The sequence below is a fragment of the Cricetulus griseus genome, chromosome 2 (assembly GCF_003668045.3).
Source record: "Cricetulus griseus strain 17A/GY chromosome 2, alternate assembly CriGri-PICRH-1.0, whole genome shotgun sequence".
NCBI lineage: Eukaryota > Metazoa > Chordata > Mammalia > Rodentia > Cricetidae > Cricetulus > Cricetulus griseus.
In genome coordinates, this window is record NC_048595.1 from 96,895,638 (window position 1) to 96,920,672 (window position 25,035).

A 25,035-nucleotide genomic window follows, 5' to 3' on the forward strand; every position below is an offset into this window, starting at 1 on the left:
AACACCAAGTGGATGGGTGGCAGTGAGCAGCAGCTATACCCCAACCAGAGAACCGCAAGTTCCTGGAAACAATGGGTAAACCACTCACCCAACAGGGCAGGAGGGATCGGAGCATCTCCAGGCTAGATGGGGTTTCCCGGAAATCTGTTCAAGACCCCAAGGAAGGAGCACTACAGGAAAAGGGAAACGTGACAGTGTGGGAAATACGAGGTACTTCAAGGCAGGCCACACCTTATCAAGCGTCTCTACTCGGCAGTTTGCCGAAAGCCCCTAGACCAGAATCACCGAGTGGGAAGCCCACCTTCTGCCAGTTAGTCCGTCCAAGGGAGCCCTTGCGCTTCTGTCCATGGTGGCCTCCAAAGGGCAGAGTAGACGGATGCTGTGCTGCGGATCCAGCCCTAGGCGGGACTAAGCATCGCTCCCCAGCGGGTCATCACCGCCCCCACCCCACCCCCGCGCCCGCCACTGGGAGCTGGGTCGCCAGCCCCGCCCCGAGCAAGGTTTCGATTCTCCAGCAACTCCATCCGGCTTCAGTGCGGAGAGGACAGCTGTTACCGCTGCAAATGGCGAGCGAGACAGCCCGCGCGCCGGCGCCCGTCGAACCCAGCGGGGCTTGCAACTGGCGCTGCGCTGAGCACAGCGAACGCCTGGCTGAGCTCTTCTGTCGCCGCTGCAGCCGTTGCGTGTGCGCGCTGTGTCCGGTGCTGGGTGCCCACCGCGGCCACCCCGTGGGCCTGGCTCAGGAGGAGGCTGCGAGCGTGCAGGTGGGAAGATGAGGGGCGTTCATCGCAGGTCTGGGCGGGCGGAGATTGCTCATAGGAGTAACAAGAGAAATAACCGACGAAGGAACGCCAGCCCAGGTCTCACTGACAGATCACGTTAGGAGCTGGAACTTAAGGGGGCCCTGAGGTCCCCTAGGTGGTAGACCTAAGTTTCAGAGACAGAACCCCGTGGAAGGGCAAAGGTAGCCCGAGCCACCAGTGAAAGAATGGTTGGGGGTACTGAGAGACTCAGGCTGACCCTCAGTTGTCTTTTACCGCTTGTGCAGGCTTAACGAAAACCTGAGGTTTAGTGAACACAGCCTAGGGCTCAAGGGACGCTCACCTAACACCCCGCACCAGGGAACATGAGGCAGGGAACAGTTTAAGGCCAGCCTGTGCTACATAGAAAGACTGTGTCAAAAGACCGGATTGGAGCCGTGGGTGTAGAAAACGAAAATGTTCCAGTGTGCTTCGCGAGGCCTATGAACGCCTCTGAACCGGAGTCCATAAAAGGCTATTCTCATCTGGGGCCTGAAGGCCTGTATTGTTTTGCAAAGTCAATAAGGCCATCTTCCTGTCTTGAATTGGGCTCCTGCTCCTATGCAAATACACCATTGCCCCCCAGCAGCCAGGTGTTGTCACAGTCTTAGTCCTGCTTACTGGTTGTCTACCAGGCAGGCCTGGCTCTTGAGAACCCGAAGGCAAGTGAGGCAGAACCTTCTGTCTCCACAAAGCTGATTTTATTATTTCTATCTCCAAGGGGTCTTTTGAACTGTGCCTGGCAGTAACTTACTTTATACTCTCCCTTGACTTCAGGCCTGGTGAAGGACAGTGTGGTTAGTGGAACCCTGAGTTCATAAGAAGTGTGCCCCTGCTTTTTGGTACCCGTGAATGATCCTCAGATGCTGCTACTTCGAAATCCAAGGCTATTTTCCAGAGATGTGGCCCAAGTGTCTCCCTCAGTTGTCCATCTTGGGGTTCATCTCACCGATGCACACACATGTGCACCCTCACTAATTCCTCTACCCATTTACAGAGCCATTCACCCATTGGGCAAAACACTTTGTGCCATGAGCGGAGTCATAGGTCAGATCCTCCCCTTACCTGGTTGTATTGCCTGGCTGGTTGGGGAGGCCTGCAACAATGCCATGTGGTAAATACCATAGTAGGGAGTCCAAGGTGGTGGTCAGGGAGAGCCAGAAAAGAAGATGGAACTTGAGGCAAGAAGCCAAGGATGCCTACCCCAGGGAGGCGCCATTGGACATGGCCTGGAAGGATAAGTAAGATTTCCTGAGATCCCAAGACGAAGAATTCCTGTGGCTGGAAGTGGAGGGTTCAAACCAGAAGGCAGGGGTTCCCTTGAGCCACTTCAGGCAGTAGGTGGCTTAGGTGTCACAGAAGATGAGCATGCAGAAGCTAGGACCAAGGCTAACCCCCTTCCCTGCCCCCAGTTCCCTCTGCCAGTAAAGGCATTCACCACTGCAGTGAAGGCTTGTTGGGTGTTAAAGTGGCAAAAGGACTTGTACCTAGCATGTGCAGGCACTAGAACCTCATTTGGAGTCCACGACATCCCCTTTGCAGTGAAGGAAATGGATTTTGGGCACACGGCTGCAGAGCTAGGGCCATGACCCAGCTTTGTTCCTACTCTAGAGCCCCACACTCCTGCCAGCTTCCTCGGGCTTCCAGCTCTCCCCTGGAAGTTGCCATGCCCTCGCAGTCCTGGTTGATTCAGGGTCTAGACTCCCACCCCTGTTCCTGTGTTAAGCCCAGGTGGCAAGTGGAAGACCAGTTGTAAGGAAGGCTAAGATGGAGAATGGCCACCCTTGGAGGCAGAAGGCCTAAAGCAGGTATTTAGAAAAACAGCACCTCCTAAAAGCAGACACATAGAAAGTAGGAGACAGACATCCAGGCTGGCGGGAGGCTTGGAGGGCCAGAATCTGCTCACTGCCTACCTAGCCACGTGACTGGGCAAGCTGCCCACTTTCAGAGCCTGGGTATCTCTGCTGAAAAAGAATCCAGTGGTGGGTGAGTGAAGTGGCTCAGCAGGCAACAGCACCTGCTGCCAAGCCTGACGACCTGGGTTCAATCCCTGAGGCCCACAAGGAAAGACAGAAGGGAAAGACTCTGCAAATCGTCCTCTGACCTCCACATGTGCACTGTGGCACCAGTGCCCTGAGTCCCCACCCTGTAGATAAATAAAATTCGATTAAGAAAAACATAATAAAGGGGAAAAGAAGGATGAAAGCTTGAAAGTGACCATTTCTTCCTTTCTTTCCTGACCCCCACCACAGAAACTCATCGGGGACTGTTTAGAGTGTTTGGTGACCAAGAAGAAACAGCATGCTGACAACATAGCCCACTTGGAAGGCAGCGGGGAAAGGCTCAAGGCAAGTGTACCCGTCTTCCCTTCTCCGTGCAGATATTTCCCCCAGGACTCGGTATCCCTGGTGTGGAGCCCCAGAAAAACAAGGACTGACCTCAAAACAGGTGTCAGGGCTGGTGGGGCTTAGGTGCTGACATGGGGTCCTCTTTGAAAGAATGTGAAATTACGAATCTCAGTACATGATCAGGCAGGAAGCAGGTGTGCAGGTGAGTGGTCCTGAAGGTCTGCTTTACCAGCTTTGTGTTGACTCAGCCTCTGCCCCGCCCTTCCCCAGGCAGCAGACTAGCATCCTCACTTCACCAAGCCCACCGGGGCTCAATCTTTCCTTGCCAAGAGAGCAGAGGGACTGGCCCTCCATCCTCCCACACCCCAAACTGCCCTAAGGAAAGTAGAGTATCTCCCAGAAGAGGCAAACCATTCTTAAGGGTTTTGGCCATGAGAAATTGAGTCCAAATATAGCCCATAGATACACACTTTGTTTGTTTGGTTTTTTGAGACAGGGTTTCTCTGTGTACCCCTGGCTGTCCTGGAACTCTGTAGACCAGGCTGGCCTCAAACTCAGAGATATGCCTGCCTCTGACTCCCAAGTACTGGGATTAAGGGTGTACACCACCACCACTTGGTACAATGTTGTTTCTTTCTTTTACTATGGTTCTACAGATAGAACCCAGGGCTAGGCAGGTGTATTTCTACGTAGCTATACATCTTGACTTTATTTGAGGGGCAGGGTATGTTTGAAAATATGAATTTTTTATTAAAATTGGAGCCTCTGCAAAATCTCTTTTAGAAAACCATTTTATTATTGACATACATGAATTATACATGATGATGGGACTCCTAGGTTTTCAGACATGTATAGAATGTATTTTGATCATATTCACCCCATTTTCCTCCCTTGTCCCCCTCCCACTGATTCCCAATAAGCGATCCTGTGTATTTGTGGGTACCAACAAGTTGAGATTACATAAAGGAACATGAGGGATGGGTTATTTACAGGAGCATGGGAAACATTTCTGTTTTGAGACAGGGTCTTATTAAGCTAACCAAACTGGCCTCGAACTTAATCTATCTCAGGCTGACATTGAACTCATGAGCCTCCTGCATTGGCCTCTCGAGTATTTGAAAGGCCTTAACCACAAGGATCGATCGATTGACTGACTGAGAAGAGGTCTCCACTACACAGGCCAGGATTTCTTCAAACTCACAATTCTCCTGCCTCAGCCTTCTGTGTGTGGAACTGGCTCCCCAGTTCCCAGCATCCAATATCAGTCAGGGGGCTGCATGTTCTAGGGATCTGCACAGGTCACATCGGTGGCCCTAGCTTAATTATTAGTAGTGACTCTCCCTCAAGTCTTCAAGACTTGACTGAGACTTGCTCTCGTCTTCAAGAGCAAGACTGGCCAGGCAGGTGCACACCTGCAGTCCCAGCATTTGGAAGTCAGGAGCCCTGCTGAGAGTTGCCCTCTGACAACACACATATGTCCTCACACACACCACACACATGCAGCAATAGTAAATAAAATGGAATTTTAAAAAAAGCTAGGCTCTGGGCTCAAAAAGATAAATCATTTCAAAAGGACCTGGCAAGTGAACATAGAAAACTGTTCCCCAGGCAACAGCAGCGGGCAGGAGAGTCAGATGGAGGAGAGTTGCAAGTGTCAGCAACTCTTTTTTCTCTAATTTCCCCCCCCTTTTTTTTGTGTGTGTGTGTGTCAGCAATTCTTAAACATTTTGCTTTGAAACAATTCTAGAGACACAGGAAGCTACAAAGACCCTGTGGAGAAATATCCTGTTCCTTCACTTGAGTGGCTGAGGGTTATTTCTATGACACAAAACTGGCCTTCAGCACCAAGCACAGAATCTGATAGTGTCTGTGTCAGCCCAGCACGTGGGGTCTACATGAAGAGCAGTTTTTTTTTTAATTATGATTATTATTTATGTGTATTTGTGTGTGTCTGTGAACCATGTGTCTAAGTGGTTAGGGTTAATATAGCTGATAATAGATCTTGAACTAACATAGCAGTCAAACTCTGTATGTTTTTAATTTATTTTTATTTGTGTGTATGTGTCTTTGTCTTTGTGTCTGCCACCTGTATTTGGGTGCCCATGAAGTCCACAATAGGGCATTAGATCGCTTGGAGCTGAAATTACAAGTGGTTGTGAGCTACAGGATATGGGTGCTAGGATCCATGGTCAGGACTTCGAGAGCAGCACTCTACCACTGAACTATGTCCCCAGCTCTTACCAGTTTTTACGTGAGATGGGACAAGCATTCTGTTGAACACTGGCAGTTGTCAACAGTGGCAGATGGGCTACTCTGGATTTAGAGGCCTAACTTAGGAAAGTTAGTTAGTATGGAAACTAACCCATGGGGCTTTGTAAATAGACCAATAAAGTTCAGGTAGTCCAAAGTCTGTTATTCAGAAGCCAGTGACCTGGCCAATCACCACCCCTTTCCAGGGGACAGTCAAAGTTGCATTATCATTCTCCAGCCCACACCCTCTAAGGCTGTGTGTTTCCTAGCTGTGGTTCTCCAGGAGCTCAGGGCATTCATGTGGCAGGGGTAACCTGCCTAGATGCAGCCTAAATGTTTCCTCTGACTAGACAACACAACAACACCGTTCACTCTGAACCTCCCACATTTTGTGCAGTGAAGTTTATTTGTTGTTTGAGGATAGGGTTTTACCAGCCGGTGTCTTCCAGGTTGCCCCATATATATGTGTACACATGTATGCATGTGATCAGGGGGCCAGAGGTCAACTTCAAGTGTCTTTTTTTTTTTTTTAAGATTTTGCTTATCAGCCAGGTGGTGGTGGCGAATGACTTTAATCCCAGCACTCGGGAGGCAGAGGCAGGTGGACCTCTGTGAGTTCAAGACCAGTCTGGTCTACAAGAGCTAGTTCCAGGACAGCCTCCAAAGTCACAGAGAAACATTGTCATGAAAAAAACAAAAAACAAAAATAAACAAACAAAAAGATTTGTTCAACAACTGGCAGTGATGTCCCATGCCTTTGATCCCAGCACTTGGGACAGCCAGGACTGTAACACAGAAAAACCCGGACTCAAAAAACCCAAAAAGCAAAAACAAAGATTTTATTATGTAAACAGTGTTCTGTCTGCAGGCCAAGAGAGGGCATCAGATCTCATTACAGATGGTTGAGAGCCACCATGTGGTCTCTGGGAATTGAACTCAGGACCTCAAGTGTCTTCCTCAGTCACTCTCCTTAGTTTTTCAGACAGGCTTTCTCCCACTGAACCCAGAACTCCCGGCTTCAGCCAGAGTGACTGGTCTTGGAGTTCCAGAGCTCCAGTGGCCTGTCTTTCTCCACCTCCCAGTACTGACTGGGATTATAGGTGCAATCTGCCATCCCCTACTTTTTAAAAAATTCATCTTTATTTTATGTGTATGAGTATTTTGCCTTCATGTATGTAGGTGCACCACATGTGTGCAGTGCCCATGCAGGCCAGAGGAGGGCATTAGATCTCCTGGAGATGGCATTAACAGACACTTGTGAGCCACCTCGTGGGTGCTGGGAACCAAACCCAGGTCCTCTGCAAGAGCAGCCAGTGTTCCTAGCTGCTGAGTTGTCTCTCCAGCCCACACCCAGCTTTTTTATGTTGGTCCTGGGAATCTGAACTCAGGCTCTCATGCTTGAGCAGCAAGTATTTAATTCACTGGACCATCTCCCCAACCCCTCTACTTTCTTTGATTAAGCAGTTTTTATTAATTTGGGGTGTGTGTGTGTGTGTGTGTGTGTGTGTGTGTGTGTGTGTGTGTAAATGTATGTGTGACCTCATATGTTACGATAAATCTTTCTGCCAAAAGCCGCCGAGCCCCACCACGTAGATGGACAAAATAATGCACAGACTTATATTAGGTACAATGCTACTTGGCCAATGACTAGGATTCTCATCTGTTGGCTCAGTCTCAATTATCATACATCTATATATTTTATAAGACTTATCTTATCGGACACCTTATTGGCGTCCCTCCTTGCCGGTGGATCACATCCCACAGCTGGAGGAGGAAAAGGAAAAAGGGACACTCCTATTTCTCCTTGCTCAAATATGCGTCTCCTTGCTATGTCACTTCCGGCCTGGATCACCACTTCTCTACTACATTTCCCAGAATCCTCTTTGACTCCTAGTCCTGCCTAACTTGTTGTTTCATTGGCCAAACAGAACTTTATTAAACAATCAATAAGATAAACATACACAGAAGTACTTCCCCCATCACTCATATATGAAGGTCAGCGGGCTACTTTCAGGAGTTGGGTCTCTCCTTCCACCATGTAGGTCCCAGGGATTGCATTCAGGTTGGCAGGCTTGGTGGCAATCACCTTTACTCATTGAGCCACCATCAACTCTTGCTTAAGCTATTTGTTGTTGTTTTGTTTTGTTTTTTGTTTTGTTTTTTCAAGACAGGATTTCTTGGTGTAGCCTTGGCTGTTCTAAAACTCAGTCTGTAGATCAGACTGGCCTGGAACTCACAGAGATCCCTCCGCCTCTGCCTCTGCCTCTGCCTCTGCCTCCCAAGTGCTGGCATTAAAGGTATGTGCCATCACTTCTCCGCATATTTGGATAGTTTTATAAATGGGTGGAAAAGTAGGAGGGGAGAGAAAGAGTAGGAGAGAGAGGGCATCTGTGTGGATGAAGACTGTTTATTGACTATTGAAGCAAACACAATAAAGGAATTTAAAATGTGCAGTCTATTAGCACTGAAAGGCACATAAGAGATGCATGTCTAAGTCCAGACTACAAGAGAAGCTGAGGCAGGAGGATCACTTGAGCCATGGAGTTCAAGCCAGCCTAGGCAATGGTGAGACTCATCTCAAAAAGAAAATAAAAAAAGATAGCTCCAATAAACAAACAAACAAAAAACACCCAAAAAGCAAAGCAAACAAGAACAGTCCTTCAAGACGGCCTCTGTATAGCTGATCAAGCACTTGGGCTGAGATATGCACCAGTTGGTTGAATGCTTGCCTGGTATGCAGAGACCCCTCACCCCAGGTTCAATTTCCAGTACCCACAATCCTCCATAAAGCCAGGTGTAGTAGCGATGAATGCTATAATTCCAGAACTAGGGAAGTAGAGGCAAGGGTTTCAAGAATTGAAGGTACCCTCAGGTACAAGTTCAAGGTGAGCCAGCTGCTCTACATGGAGAGTCTCTCCTAAAAGGGGGCGGGGGACACCTGGGCCACTTGGGAACATAGGACAGGTGTGGGGTTTCAGCTGGAGGAAGAGAACGTGGTCAGTACAGGGACAAAACAGAAGAACCCATCAGAGGCGCTCAGACAGGAAGGCAGCCAACCTGCAGCCAGTACAAATAGGACCCAGTGCCTCCAGAGCTGAATCTAGAACTACAGCAGGCCTGTCTCCTGGGAACTAGGGGAGGGAGGGCTCAGTGGGAGCCACCCTGGGACATTGCCCTGCTGGGAGGAACACCCTGCTGCTCCCTCACCCTTACCCTCCACCTTCCCTCTAGTCTCTCCTCATGTTGACCCAAAGAAGTCTGAGGACCTCAGCCTGTGGAGCTGAGGAAGGGCAGGAGGCGGACATGAAGCACACAGCCTAAGGCCGGTGTCAGACCTGGTCACCAATAAGGGCTGGAATAACTGCCCCCAGTTCCCGGCTCTGTGCCTTCATGGTCCCTGAAAGCTACAGGAACAGAACCAGAGCATGGGTCTGTGGACGCGTAGGGTAGCATGAGCCAACTTTTGCCATTATCAGGAATGTGCACATGAGGTGTAGCCAGGTAGTACTGCTCACCTCGAACATACTACTGGCCTCTGTCACACTGTTGGGCACAGTCACTCCTCTGCCGGCTATGCTGGTCATGGCTAGTATAACTAAAATGGCCTGGAAAGGGTTATCTCGCTCCCTGGCTGCACCACCCACAAAAAGCCCCCAGTGGGGTTGTCCAGTCACACCCAATGTACAAGCAGCTTCCTCAAACCCTCACCCCAGCCTCTGGAAGGAAGGTGTGGTCGCAGAGCAGCCAGCATCCCATGCACTAAATCCATCCCATGCACTAAATCCCTCAGGCTCCCCGATCAGGGCTTCCTAGCTGTCAGGTTCTTTCTTGCTGGTTGTCCATAGGTTCTTCTCAACTAGCCTCCACAGGGGCTTGCCCTCCACCAGCCCCACCCAGCCCAGGTCCAAACTCTGAAGTTTAGTGTGGGATCCAGTTTGACTTTGACTCTATGGGACCCAAACTGGCAGCCAACTTCCTTGTTTTTCTCTCTGTGTATCTCTCTATGTCTCCCTGTCTCCCTCCCTCCCTCCTCCCATCTCCCCTTCCTCCTCCCCTCCCTCTGCCTCCCCTTCCTTCCCTCTGCCTCCTCTGCTTCCCTTTTCTTCTCTCCCCTTTCCCCCTCTCCCTCTCCTCCCTCCCTCTCCTCTCTTTCTCCCCTTCCCCTCTCTCTCTCACTGCCTACCCCATCCCTGCATCTCCTACCACCACTCTGCATCCTGTGCTTTGCTATGACACCTCTGCTGACCCTTCAGCAGCTCCTCCTGCCCCGCCCACACACACACACAGAGTGGAGTGCAATGCCATTATTTGAGATACTCTTTGTGACAAAATGGATCTTCAGGGCTGCTTGGAACTCAACTCAGCTGGAAGGAACAATGAATCCTGCTGGTGTCTCTACAGGGACCTACCTGGTTCATCCCGTTGCCTCTAACATATATGTTCATCATTCCAGGCTTTGGAACATGTTTCCTCCTATCCATGTACCAACCAGGCCCAAGCTGCCTCCTTTCTGAGGTCACGCTGAGTCAGTCTCATTCAGTGTGGTATGGCTGTGGACAGGAACATATTTCCCTCCCTTCCCTTGGTCATTCATAAAGACACACCAGTAGCCAGGTTTCAAATAAGACCATGGGTGCCCAAGCTGGCCCTTGAACCTAGCTACTGCTTAAAGACTTTGGTAGGAGACACAGAAACTCACTTCCCATCTCTTGCCAAACCACAGCTGTCCTGTCAAGAAAGCACATGGGGACTTGTATAATGGCACTGGCCTGGAGTCGTCCTACTTGGGAGGCAGTGGCAAGAGGGTCTGTGTTTGAGACCAGTCTGGGCTACATAAGGGTGACCTTGTCTTGAAAAAGGATTAGCCTGGCATCTGCAAGGCTTGAGACTCAGTAGCAAAGGATTAGCCTGGCATCTGCAAGGCTTGAGACTCATCAATAGTATTAGAAAAACAAACAAAAACTCCAGTGTCACAGGAAAGCCTGGTCTTTACAGGACCCACTCTGCTGTGTAGGCTCTACAAAAGTTTGGATGAGGGAAGGAGCAGCTCTAGTTTTTAGACCTTACTTTTTGCTTTTTCATTGTGTAAGTAAACATATGAAGGCATTCTCATTTTTTAATTTAATATTTTACTCAACATGTATGGTGTTTTGTCTGCATGTAGAGCTGTGCATCACACGTGTGCCTGGTGCCCATGGAGGCTGAAAACAGGTGATAGATGCCCTAGAAGTGGAGTTACAGTGGGTTGTGAGCCATCTTGTAGGTGACTGGAATAGAACTGATACCCTTTTTTTTCTTTTTTTTTTATTCATTTATTTAGCTCATAAATAAAGTCATGCACAATTATGATACAGAATACAGTATGTTCACAATGGTATGGCTAAATTAAACCAATTAACATGTTATATCACACATGCCAAATATTCATATATAGTGCTGACTCTCCAAGTGCCCTTTCTGGGTCATGACCTACATTCGACTTGTGTGCAAACATGACCATTATCTATTTCCAGAACTGTTCATGATCTCAAATAGCAATTCTGGCTGGTGGTGGCACAGCCTAGAATCTCAGCATGTGGGAGGCTGAGGTGTGGGATGTCCACCAGAGAAGACTGCTCAGACATGGGTTTAAGCCAATAAAAAATGTTTATTGACCAGCCAGTGACTATACTGGGTGTTTAGGATCCCAGTGTTGCCTTGAGCCTTTCTCAGAAGCTAAAAAGCAAGATTGGTACATTTAGAGACTGTCCCAGAACTATGGACTTCAATGGAGCAGATCTTTTGTTTTAGTTTTGTCAGGAGGTAACTGTCTATGATTTTATGGCTTGAATTCTACCATGGAGTCAGTTGTACTAAGGTCTGGAACCCTGTTACAAAGTCAGGAGGATAGCTGTGAGTTCAAGGCCAGCATGGGGTATATATGGAGCATCAAGCCAGCCAAGGGTGCATATCCTATTGAAAACAAAGAACCCCACCTAACAAGAGTAACAGAAACAAATAGAAACTGAAAACAGCAGGAGACAAGGCTCGGTGGCAGATGACCTGAGCTCTGGCCCTAGCACCTGTAGCTCCAACTCCAGGAAATCTGTTGTCCTTTGTCCCTGACCTGTACTCATACTCCTGAGTACATACCACACAGAGACAGGCACATACTATATTTTCTTAAATCAACTAAAGGTGGTGCATGCCTTTAATCCCAGCACTCACGATGCCAAGGCAGGTGATCTATGAGTTCAAGGCCAGCCTGATTTACAGAGTGCATTCCAGGACAGCCAGGGCTACACAGAGAAACCCTGTCTCAAAATAGCAAACAAAAAAAAAAAAAAAAGGAAGAAAACAGATGCCACTAAGCAGTCACTGCCCAGTCCCCTTCTTAACCCCTGGTAACCGCTTCTCTACTTCCTGTCATTGTGCTTGTTTCTAGATATTTCTTGTAAAGGCAGGTGTGTGTGTGTGTGTGTGTGTGTGTGTGTGTGTGTGTGTGTGAATCTTGCTTACTCTGCTTAGGGTTGAGTCTTTATGGCTCATCCATGCTGTAGCATGTGTCAAAGCACTGGATCCTTTTTCATCGCTATGCATTTTGTATTGTATGATTACAACATGATTTATACAGTTAGAAAACTCGAGTGTGTGCTATGTGGAAAACTGAGACCAACTGTTTATCTATGTAGAAATGCTTGCTCGGGGGCCCAGTGCAGCAGTCTTCCGTACAGGTGAATACATTTTCTGCCCGGTCCCCATAAAAGGAAGCAGTAGTTAAGGCTTTTTTGTGTCTCTCGGTATAATTTTATACTTTAAGTTAGGTGCTGTGGATCAAACCCAGGGCCTCCTGCATGTCAGGCAAGCTCTCTGCCACGAGTTCCACTCCAAGCCTTTATGCAGTTTTTGCTGTGTTTATTTTTCGACATTTTGCTATCTTCCCCTCACTTTGCAAAGGTGAGGGGGCAGATTACATTTTTTTTCATACAATATATTTTGATCAGATTCTTTCCCCTCCCTCAGGTCCTCCCATATCATCCCAGGGGGTTTGTTTTTGTTTTATTAGACAAGATCTCATGGCAACCAGGCTGGCCTTGAACATAGTTGATGATGGCCTTGAGTTTCTTGCCTCCATCTTTGGGGTGCACCCACCATATCCTGTGCTCCAAGCATACTAGGCAAGCTCTCTGCCAACTGTGCTCACAGAGGACCTTGAAGCCAGGCATGATGGTACATACCTGCAGGATCCAGGAAGGGAGCTGATGTAGAAGAATTAGGAGTTAGAGGTCACCTGGGCTACAAAGAAAGACTTTTTAAAGAAGTATTTTTTAAGACTTATTTTTATCTATTTTTAAAATTTTTATTTATATGAGTGCTCTGTCTACATGTCCCCCTGCTTTCCAGAGGTGGGCATTGGATCCCATTATAGATGGTTGTGAGCCACCATGTGGTTGCTGGGACTTGAACTCAGGGCCTCTGGAAGAGCAATCAATGCTCTTAACTGCTGAGCCATTGCTCCAGTCCAAAAGACATTTTTTAACAAAAAAAAAAAAAAAAAGGAGGAGGAGGACAAAGAGGGAAGAAGGAAGGAAGGAAGGTGGGAAAAGGCTCTTTAGCTAGGTGTGGTGTCACTCACCTTTAATTCCAGCACTCAGGGGGCAGAGGCAGGTGAGTATCTGTGAGCTCAAGGTCTGGCCTACATAGTGAGTTCCAGGATAGCCAGAGCTACACAGAGAAACCCTGTTCCAAATCTATTTGCCAGTGCTTAGGAAAACTTTATTTTTGATGAGTGGCCTCTTGGTTTGACTGGCCACCTTGCTGGACTCACTCTGTAGATATTTTCTGTTCTAGACTTCCTGGTTGGCAAGTGTATTGTCTATAACAAACACTTATTGTTTTTTTCTTTAAGGCTTATGCAGACTCAAGTAAAGCCTGGCTGACACACAAATTCACAGAACTCAGATTACTCCTGGATGAAGAGGAAGTACTAGCCAAAAAGTTCATCGATAAGAACACAGAGCTCACCCTCCAGGTGTACAGGGAGCAAGCAGAGTCTTGCAGGAATCAAATTGAGGACATGGATGATTTCTCTGCCAGGGTGTGGGTCATCAGCCTGGAGCCCAACCCCGTCCAGCTGCTGCAGGTACACCGGGGCTTCCTGATCTTACAGATGCTACTGGCTACCCAGTAGCCTTGCACCTGTGGCATCAAACATGATTTTTACACACTGGGAAGTGCACAGGGATTTCCCTGGCTAGCATGTAGACTTTAGTGCCACTACACAGGTAGTCAGGAAGTATACACTGTTATGATAATTAATATACATATATCTTGAACTATAAATAGTCCTAACAGCACTGTTTCCCAGGACCCCTGAGCTGCAAGCACTTTGTGAATTGTCTTAGTGAAGAGATGAAATGACCAGGGCAACTTTTTTTTTTTTTTTTTTTTTTGAGGCAGGGCTTCTCTGTGTAGCCCTGGCTGTCCTGGAACTAGCTCTACAGATCAGGCTGGCCTTCAACTCACAAACATCCGCCTGCCTCTGTCTCCTGAGTGCTGGGATTAAAGGTGTGTGCCACCACTGCCTGGCTGACCCTGGCAACTCTTATAAAAGAAAGTATTTAATTGGGGACTGGCTTACTGTTTCAGAGGTTTCGTCCCCATTGTCATCATGGCAGGAAGCATGGCAGTACAAAGACAGACATGGTGCTGGAGAAGTAGCTGAGAGTTCTACATTCGGATCCAAAAGCAGCAGGAAGAGACTAGAAGCCCACCCCAGTGACATACTCCAATAAGGTCATAGCTACTCCAACAAGGCCACGCCTCCTAATCCCTCTCAAGTAGTGCCACTCTTTGATGACCAACTATTCAAATATATGAGCCGATGGGGGCCATTCTTATTTAACCAACACATGAATCTTAGCTCAAATATTTAGAGGTGTGCAGTAAGGCTTCTGGTAGATGAGATGTGGGGCTAAGGGAAGTAGGACTCACTGGGGCTCACATTCTGGTAGGATCAGAACCTGGGCCTGGCCAGAACAATGAAATGTGCCTGTAACCCCAGCATCTTGGAGGTAGAGGTAGGAGGATCAAGGAGTTGAAGGTCAGCCTAGGCTCCACAAAACCATGTCCCAGCAACACAAGATGAAACAGAGTAGAACCCAGGTCTAGAAAATTTCTGTATCTGCCCCCAGGGCAGACCCTCACAGTGGCCTGACTTGAATACCATGGTCTGGTCATTCCTCCTTGCTCAGGCCCTCCTAGGGACCCTGTGGGAAGGGAAGGGAAGGGGAGGGAAGGGAAGGGAAGGGGAGGGAAGGGAAGGGAGGGAAGGGAAGGGAAAAGGGAAGGGAAGGGAAGAGAAGGGAAGGGAAGGGAAGGGAAGGGGGAAGGGAAGGGAAGGGAAGGGAAGGGAGGGAAGGGAAGGAAAAGGGAAGGGAAAGGGAAGGGAAGGGAAGGGAAGGGAAGGGAAGGGAAGGGAAGGGAAGGGAAGGGAAGGGAAGGGAAGGGAAAGGAGAGGGAAGGGCTACCAGCCGCTCCATTTGCCTTATGTCTCAGGCCACTGCTTTGTGGTACAGCTCATCCTGACCACCGTGGCTAGGCAGAATGGGTCCTGACTGGCTGGATTTCTTCTCAGGTGTGCAGTGGAGGTTAGTCAGGTACAGCTTGCAGCCCCTGGAGCCATTCTGACCCTGTGCCTGTCCACACAGGCATATATAGCCACTAAGTCAGAGATGGAACAGCACATGCGCCCCTCGGAGCTGAGCCACCCTGTGCCCCTGTCCTTTGAGCCCGTCAAGAACTTCTTTAAGACATTTATGGAAGCTATCCGGGACACTTTACAGACACCAATGGAGACTCGCCTGAAGGAAAGTGAGTTGCCTAATGAGTCAGGTGACAAAGCACATATGGAAGGAAGGGTTTGCTTGGCTCCCACTTGCAGCCCGTCACGGTGACAGACTCAGGGTGGTGGGGGCTAGAGGCAGCTGGTCACAAAACATCTGCAACCGGGAAGCAGAGGGAAATGGGTGCTGACGCTTGGATCACTCACTGTCACCTCTCTATGCAGTATGGGACCCAGCCTGCGGAGTATTTCCTACTGTTAGGATGGATCTTCCCAGTCTAGAGACTCTCTTGGTGACTTCAGTCCCAACAACTTGACAGTCATAAACCAGAGAAGCAGAGGCAGCCAACAACTTAAGTCATGCCTTTCCTGGGCAGTTAGGAGCTCCTTGCTTAGCACTGCCCCCAATACTTGGAATGAAACCTAGGGCCTAGAGCATGCTAAACAAGCCCTCTGCCACTGAGGTAAATCCTCGGCTCTCTTTTATTTCAAGTGAGTCAGTTAAGTTGCTCAGGCTGGCCCTGTCCTCCTGACTCAGTCTCCTGAGTAGATTTCAGGTGTGTGCCACCTCTGCCGTCCTGAGCCGGTGTCCTGTTTGCCGCTCTCCAGCCACCACTTCCAGGGTCTGCTCATACCAACACCTTGCTAGCTCTTACCCCTCCTCTTCTGCCCAGGGCCAGTCACCATCCCTGCAGGTGGCCTACACAGCTGTACACATACCTGAGTCCTGTCAGCTCACTCCCTCCCTGTCACTTCACCTCTGCCCTACTCCTTCTAGGACCGGCTTGATCACTCTCCCGGGGCTTCATGAGATAGCCAAATGAGCCCTTCCTCAACCACAGTAAATGCCTGGAGGGCAGAACCCATTTGGAGTCCAACCCTGAAGCACCCACAAAGCTTACGGCAAACTCAGGAGTCCCTGGCACAGGCCCTTTCATCTCTCCCCCTCAGCTGTGGTGGCATTCACTCTCAACATTGGCCATGTGCCTGTCATATGTCACAGCCCTCTGAGGGCAAGACAAACACATGTGTTTGGGGTCACAGGAACTGCTGTGAGGCAAAGGAAAGCCAGAGGAGACCGAGATGAGGAGACATTTCATAGTGGGCACTGAGGAGGCCTCTCTGAGAAGGTCCTGAGGCAAACTAGAGCAGCATTCCCTAAGAGTAGGAAGCACTTGGGTGACACACAGATCTGAAGTCATTCTGTCATCTTGTCCAGTGGTTTCCTAGATCTGTTTCCACATCTGCATGATGGAGATCCTGCTTCGGAGCTGCCATACAGGGTTAGACATATCCGATCCATCTAAGTGTTCTCTGTTGCCATGGTTCCTGTGGAAATGTGCTCTAGGCAGAAGGAAAAACAAATGGGAAGGATCTGAGGTAAAGTGAGAGTGAGCTCCTCATGCTGAAGGGCAGTAAAGGGTTAGCTCACAGGAATGGGCAAAGAGTGCAGGAGAGTAAGGAGAGCTGGGGTAGAAGGAACCAGGCGTGTCTTCATTTGGTTTTTATTGCTGTGATAAACACTAGGATCAGAAGCAACTTGGGGAGGGAAGGAGTTATTTCACATTACAGATAACAGTCCAGGGAAACCAGGACAGGAACTGATGCAGAGACCGTGGAGGAACACTGCTTACTGCCTGACTCCTTATCTCTTGTTTGGCCTGCCTGTTCTTTCTTTCTTTCTTTCTTTCTTTCTTTCTTTCTTTCTTTTCTTTTCTTTCTTTCTTTTTCCAAGACAGGGTTTCTCTATGTAGCTTTGGAGCCTGTCCTGACACTCGCTCTGTCAGCCTGCTTTCTTATGCCACCCAGGTCCACCTGCCCAAGGATAGATAGCATCACCCACAGTGGGCTGGGTGCTTCCACAGCAATCACTAATCAATGTCCCCCAGTGCCAGACATGGTGGCACACACCTTCAATCTCAGCACTCTGTGTGCATGAGGGGCAGAGGCTGACAGATTTCTGTGAGTTCAAGGCCAGCCTGATCTACCTAGTAAGTTCTAGGACAGTTAATGATACACAGAAAAACCCTGTCAAAAGAAAGGGAGGAAGGAGGGAGAGAGAGGAAGAAAGGGGGAGGGAGAGAGGAAGGAAGGTAGAAAGGAAGGAAAAGAAAAATGTCCTACAAACTTGTCTACAGGCCAATCTGATGGTGGCATTTTCTCAGTTGAGGTTCCTCTTCCCAGATAACTCTTGTCTTGTGTCAGTGTGACAAAATATAACCAGGATAAGAAGGCTCAGGCTCTGGGAATGAGCAAGTAGAAGAAAGTTTTCCAGAGTCAGGGAAGAGCCCTGTGAGAAGTTTCTCACTCGGGTAACAGCATGACTGACTCTAGTGTTCAGAGAGGGGTGAGGCCTTTGCCAAAGTCTACCCCATTGTCACTCACAGGCCATGGTGTGAAGGAGGCCTTATGGGCAAGATCCAAGGACGGGCAGTCAGGGGTCCCCAAGGAGGTGTTTCCTAAGGCATCCTCTTGCTGGAACAACCTTCCACCCTTTGTTCTTTCTGAGAACGGGACCTCTCTGCAGGCTTAGCTGGGCTTTGTGTGTGTGATCAATTTTACCCTTTTGAATACTTTATTATTGTATATTAATTATACATAAAAATAGGTTTCATTATGACATTTTCACACATGCATATAACATATCTGACCAATTACCCTCTCTCTCTCTTTTAAGATTTACTTTTTATTTTATCTGTATGGGTGCTTTGCCTGAATGCATGACTGTACCACATTTCTGCAGTTCCCCACTTCCACTACTCTCTTGTCTCCCTCCCATTCCTGAGGATTCTCTTCCTCTGCCTAACCAATTCCCTCTTCTGCTTTTGTGTGCATGTGTGTATGCACACATGTGCGTGTACCAATGCCTTTAGTTAAAGCTACTTACAGGAGTGTGGGTGGGATGTTATTTACTGGAGTATAGGCATTTGCCAAAGGCTGTGCCACTGAAGAAAATGGCTCTGTTCCCAACAACCATTGGGTTATATAGATCCTTGGGAGGAAGGAGCAAACCATGACAGGTAATTACAGTGCTATTAACAGTTAAAGTCAGTCAATCAGTCTGGCGAGCTCTCTCTCTCTCTCTCTCTTTCTCTCTCTCTCTCTTTCTCTCTCTCCTTCTTTTGTTTTTTTTCGAGACAGGGTTTCTTTTTTGTTTTTTTTGTTTGTTTGTTTTTTGTTTTTCAAGACAGGGTTTCTCTGTGTAGCTTTGGAGCCTATCCTGGCACTCGCTCTGGAGACCAGGCTGGCCTCAGACTCACAGAGATCCGCTTGCCTCTGCCTCCCCAGTGCTGGGATTAAAGGTGTACGCCACCAATGCCTGACTTTCTTTTTTAAAAATTGTGCATGCATCTGCCTATCTATGTGTGGGTTTGTGCACGAGCGCAGCATCTGAGGAAGGGAGAAGGGGCATGTGGTCGGTCTCCTGAAATGGGAGTTACAAGTGGTTGTGAGCCACCCAATAATGGGTGCTAGGAACTGAACTCAGACCCTCAGTGAGAAGCAGCACTTTTAACAGCTGATCCCCCACCCACCCACCCCCCCACACACAAACATTTTAGGCTTCCTGCCATGCACCTTCCTGAAAACTTAGCACTGCTTTCTGGGAAGGCTGCCTCCAAAGCTTGCCCTTGCAGTCTCCAATGAGTGGCTGTTGTGTTGAGGGTCCTCCCCTCTCCAAAGTTTGTATCTTTTTCCAAGTTTGCACGTGGGAGACACTTGCAAGGCTCCCATTTTGTCTCACTGTGGTGTGTTTGTTTGTTCTACCTGCATGAGCTGCAGGAGCTCACATCTCACACTTGCAATTCCTTACAGACATAAGCTGCCAGCTATCTGGCTCCTCCAGCTCCAAGCCAGGCGCCTTGTTGAAAACCAGCCCTTCACCCGAGCGATCACTCTTCTTGAAATGTAAGACCCAGGAGTGGGGGAGGGCGTGGGAGGTTTGGTGAGGAGCAGGGGTGGAGGAGGGACAGGAAGTGAGCCTCCCCTCCCCACTTCCTGTTAGGAGACTTGTTTCCAAAAAAGGATTTTTAAAACATTTTTGCTGGGTGTAGTTCCACACTTTTTGGGTTTTTGAGACGGGGTTTCTCCGTGTAGCCCTGGCTGTCCTGGAATTCACTCTGTATACCAGGCTGGTCTTGAACTCAATCCACCTGCCTCCACCTCTCAAGTACTGGGATTAAAGGCATAAACCACCAAGGCCCATTGTCCACACAATTTTTAATCCAAGTGCTCAGAGGCTCAGGAAGGAAGAGCTCAAGTGCTAAGTTAGCCCGGGCTATATAGTAGGTGTTAGGTCTCAAATCTGGGACAAATGGCTAAATGGGGTGCCCACTATAATATCAAAGTGGGGGGTACAGTGGGACTGGAGAGATGGCTCAGGGGTTAGGAGCACTGATTGCTATTCCAGAGGACCCAGGTTCAATTCCCATCATCCATACCCAGTTCAATTAACTATCAGTAACTCCAATTTTAGGAGTTCTGACACCTTCACACCAATGCACATAAAATAAAGTTAAATAAAATTTTAAAATAAATAAAACATCAAAGCAGACACTAGCTGCCAGGTTCTTCCAGCATCCTTCAGTCCCTCTCTGTTACAGAGTATGGCTGGCATACCCTGCCCCACACCCTAAACTTCTCCAGCTCAAGGGTGAGTTGCCCTTCCCCCATGTATAATTATGTATACAATCAGGCCATTGTGGATACCTGCCCTTTTGGTCTATGCTTTTATTGTCTTGGCCAGTCTCTTGGCCCAGGCCACCTTTCTTGATCAGGGGCTCCTCTCCCTTGGCCCAGCTCAAGGACAAGTTCACTCTGGACTCTCCCAGATGTCCCTGCCTCTGAGTATGCTCTCCCTTTTATCTACAATAACCCCTCTTCCACCATATCTAGGAGCAGTCATGTCCTTTCCTTTTTTTATTATGTTTTTTATTCAGTAGGATCTTGTTTCAAACAAACTAAACAAAATAACTTCTATTAGGCTTTTAAAAATATACACAGTCGCCAGGTGTTGGTGGTGCATGCCTTTAATCCCTTGGGAGACAGAGGCAGGCAGATCTCTGAGTTTGAGGTCAGCCTGGTCTACAGAGTGAGTTCCAGGATAGGCTCCAAAGCTACACAGAGAAACCCTGTCTCAAAAAACAAACAAATACACACACACACACACACACACACAGAGAGAGAGAGAGAGAGAGAGAGTCACTGTAGAAAACAAAAAGAAAAGTATTCATAATTATTCTCTTGTAGAAAGCTACTATTATTTGTCTCATATAGCCCAGGCTGGCCTCAAACTTGTTTTGTAGCCAAGGCTGACCTTGAACTCCTGATTCTCCTGCCTCTACCTCCCAAGTGCTGGAACAACTGGTGAGTTCTACCATGCCCAGCTTATTATTATTTTGGGGCATAGCTAATATACATACAACATGGTATCATGCTATCTATATTTTTAAGATTATTATGTATACAGTGTTCTGCATGCATGTGTGCCTGCACGCCAGAAGAGGGCATCCATAAATACTTTTTTACAATCTGTAAAAAAGATTGTACTGGGAAATTGTGAACCATCTCTATTTGTTCCCCTAAAAATTTACAGAAGTAGGGGTAGAGGAAGCTCAGTGGTGGGATGCCTGCTGGTGTGTGTGAGGCATGCCTGGGTTTAATTTCCAGCATCACAAGCAACTGAGAGAAAGAGCTAAAGAGAGGAAGAGAAAGAAATTACACACAAAAAGAAAACAGCCATCTTACCCAGAGATAGCTTCCACTACCGTTTCTACAGATTGCTTTTTCAGACATTTAAAAATACTGTGTTGGGCTGGAGAGATGGCTCAGAGGTTAAGAGCACTGACTGCTCTTCCAGAGGTCCTGAGTTCAATTCCCAGCAACCACATGGTGGCTCACAACCATCCGTTATGAGATCTGGTGTCCTCTTCTGGTGTACAGATATACTTGGAAGCAAAATGTTGTATACATAATAAATGAAATCTTTTTTAAAAGATTTATTAAAAAAAATACTGTGTTGATGGGACTGGAGAGATGGCTCAGAGGTTAAGAGCATTGGCAGCTCTTCCAGAGGTCCTAAGTTCAAATCCCAGCAACCATATGGTGGCTCACAGCCATATATAATGAGATCTGGTGCCCTCTTCTGGGCTGCAAGCATACATGCAGGCAGAACACTGTATACATAATAAATAAGTAAAATCTGGGAAAAAAAAAATACTGTGTTGCCAGGCAGTGGTGGTGCATGCCTTCAATCCCAGCATTCACTCAGGAGGTAGAGACAGGAAGATATCTGAGTTCAAGGCCAGCCTGGTCTACAGAGCAAGTTCTAGGACAGTCAAGGCTGATCAGAGAAACTCTGTCTCAAAAATAAACAAATAAAAACTGTGTCAGGTATTTTAAATTAGCACCAAGGTATAATCTGTTGTAACTTTATGTAATAGTATAGCAACAGTGCTTTATTTCAATAATGCTCTTCTAAAGCCATCCAGTATCACATCAAACAGACATTAATTTTCATCAAGACAAGCAGCTTTTACTCATTACTTCCAGTGCTCACAATAACTCTATTTAGAGTTGCTGTTATATTCTCTCTTCTCTATGCACTATTTTGTTTGTTCATTTTTTGAAACATGGTTTCACTCTGTAGCCCAAGTGAGTTTCAAATTTACATCAGCTGGGTCCAACTCTAAACCATGAATTCTATTCAATTTGTTGAATTAATGAATGGGCAGATAAATATGCCTTATTTTCTGCACATCTTCTGGAATAATTTCTCAAAACGGAACACTGAGGTTTGAGACAGAGTTTCTCTGTGTAGCTTTGGAGCCTGTCCTGGCACTTGCTCTGTAGACGAGGCTGGCCTCGAACTTAAGGTGATCCCCCTGCCTCTGCCTCCCAAGCGCTGGGTTTAAAGGTGTGCGCCACCACCGCCCAGCTGAACACATATTTTTAAAAGAAACGTTTGAAAAATAAATGCATTCAAAGTCAAGTCCACAAAACCAGGGGTACAACTGAACGATTCCTATAAAAGTAAAACGTTCTTTCACCTGCTTCAGACCAGGTTGAAATTTCTAGAAGCCTTCCTCGTGAAGGCTTACTACGTCAAAAGGATGGCTACTATTCCAATTTCTAACTATAGCCTAGAAAACCCTAGCCTCGGAGGCTGGAGAGATGGCTCAGAGTTTAAGAGCATTTGCTGCTCTAGTGCTGGACACCAGGTTGGTTCCCAGCTCCTGCTTGGAGGCTGTACCGCCTCTTGTGGCCACCACCGGTATTGCACGTTACAGTGACAGACATTAAAAAAATACTCATGCCCATAAAATAAGTTAAACACACACAAACTAGGATCACCACTGAAATACGTTTGAGAGGGTTCAAAAATATGGTGGTAAGTTTTAAGAAGCAGATTTCCCAAGAATATTCGAAGTATGATACCAATATTAGGACCAAGCGTAGACCTCAAGGTTAAGGGATAATGGGACATGCAATCAAGTCCTAATAGTTAAGGGATTTTCTATCGTTCTTGAGACAGGGTTTCTTTGTGTAGTCCCTGGCTGTCCTGGAACTCACTCTGTAGGCCAGGCTGGCCTCGAATTTATGAGACCCACCTGCATCTGCCTACCAAGTGCTGGGATTAAAAGTGTGCGTCACCGCCGCTTGCTTACTTTTTTTTTTTTTTAATTAGCAGTAAATTCCACGCTCCAAACTCAAGCTTGTATAGAGCTTGTTAATCGGCCTTCTAAGTTTGCCTCTCGCTGGGCCCAACAGCTTAGGTGCTTACCTGAGGCTCGGGATCCAGACAGGAAAAGGGTCGTGGTGGGCGTGGCTCCCCGCAGCCCCGCCCACAGAGGGCCTTCTCCCGGTCCTCTCCGCAGCTGGGCGCTCGCTTCGGAGGGCGGGGTCTGTGGGGGGCGGGGCCGCGTGGGGCCCGCCCCTCTTAAGACCGCATTCCCCCCCCCCCCGCTATCTCCGCAGACGGCCGCACGCCCACGCTGGACCCGGACACCATGCACGCTCGCCTGCGTCTGTCGACGGACGGACTGACCGTACGCTGCGCGCTGCTGGGCCGCCTGGGGCCGCATCCCGCGCCCCGATTCGACGCTCTGCGTCAGGTGCTGGGCCGCGACGGCTTCGCGGCCGGACGCCACTACTGGGAGGTGGACGTGCAGGAAGCGGGCGTGGGCTGGTGGGTGGGCGCGGCCTACCCGTCGCTGCGGCGCCACGGGGCCTCCGCCGCCGCCCGCCTAGGCTGCAACCGCGAGTCGTGGTGCGTGAAGCGCTACGACCTGGAGTACTGGGCCTTCCACGACTGCCAGCGAAGTCGCCTGCGGCCCCGCCGCGACCCCCACCGGCTCGGCGTCTTCCTGGACTACGAAGCTGGCGTTCTGGCCTTCTACGATGTGGCGGGTGGCATGAGCCACTTGCACACCTTCCATGCCTCCTTCCAGGAGCCGCTCTACCCGGCCCTGCGCCTCTGGGAGGGGGCCATCAGCATACCCCGGTTGCCCTAGGCGAGCGTGCTTCCTTTCCTAGGCTAGTCTACAAGGCTCTCCCTACGCAACCCCACGCTGCCTGTGTCTGGGACACCATGCAGCCCCTATAACCTCCTGGCACACAGTAGGCACACAGTAAGTTTCGGTGAAAGTTTCCCGGCGGAGGCACTTTATCTCCTTAAAGATCCCCATTTGAACCAACAGCTCTCTAGCCTCTTCAGCTTGTCCAGGTCACCTCGATCCAGAGCACCTGAGAGGGTTTCTTGTCTCCTGCTCTGCATCCTCTCCCATCTTCATCTTCTACACTAAAGCCAGGGTGAGCAACCTGAAACTTAAGCTTGGCCTTTCGGAATCAGAAGGTTCTCAAAGAGGTGCGAGAACAAACCAGAAGCTCTCCTTAGCTGCCTTCTCAATTGTTCTAGCCTGTTCTTTGATGGCCCGACCTCACACAGCTGCTGTGACCCAACATCGTTCGGTCTGAAGTTGGGTCACAGTTTTGCATCTTTAAACCGTTATGCTCCCCAGCATAAATAGGAAAACCGTCTCTTTACCTGTCTCACTCCTCGGGCTTATCTGCCCCAAGAAGCACCTCCACCCCTGGGGGGAGGGGGCGGATAAACTATGAGGCCTGAAAATACAGGAACTGTCATTTCAGGTGCTTTCTAAGCACATCTGTGTCCTTTCCTCCCAAAAATGGTTCAGAAAGTACCCTTCCAGGCAACCAATGAGGGAGTAGCCTGCTACTCACAGAAGGGAAAACTATTGAGAAAGGCTCAAAGGTTGATTTGACAAGACAGAGCTAACACAGATGTATACTTGATACTACATCTCCTTCATTCACAAAAGACCAAGAGCTTTTCCCACCCACACCGCTGTACACACACTTGATCCTTACATCATCCCTCAAAGGTGGGAAGTGATCCACAGTGTCAGCTGACTGCCCAAGATAGTGGGGAACCAGTGTTTCAGTTAGGGTCTGTGCCCCCACCAGGCTGTGTTGTGGACACCACAGCTTATCTCCCACAGTAGGAGCTGCCTCCGTTTTGTTTTGTTTTTTTCATCTACTTCCTTGGGCCAAACTGACCTCTAGATTACCTTCACTAGTCTCTGAAACAGATACCCTTCACGGTGGGGAATGGAATTGTTTGAAGAGGCTGTGATTTGAGTATAAAGCAGAAAGACTGGTTCTGGGCCAAGGTTTGTACCAGGTGGAAGGCTAGTTTCCCATAGCTGTGTGACCTCACGCAGCACACATTCTACTGCGGCCCCCCAATCTGTAAAATGTGGGCCAGTGCCGCCTGGTCCAAACAACCCAAAGCTAA

The 25,035-nt window shown here is 48.5% G+C and overlaps 1 protein-coding gene across 1 annotated transcript; it reads left to right on the forward strand.

The window, feature by feature from the left end:
* Positions 1-563: 563 nt before the first annotated feature.
* On the forward strand, positions 564-23,742 carry Trim14 (tripartite motif containing 14). The gene is made up of 6 exons (XM_027403143.2): positions 564-764; positions 3,053-3,148; positions 13,287-13,520; positions 15,088-15,250; positions 19,035-19,127; positions 23,196-23,742. The coding sequence occupies exons 1-6, from the start codon at positions 564-566 to the stop codon at positions 23,729-23,731; spliced, it is 1,323 nt and encodes a 440-aa protein (XP_027258944.1). The 3' UTR covers positions 23,732-23,742.
* The last annotated feature ends 1,293 nt before the right edge of the window (positions 23,743-25,035 follow it).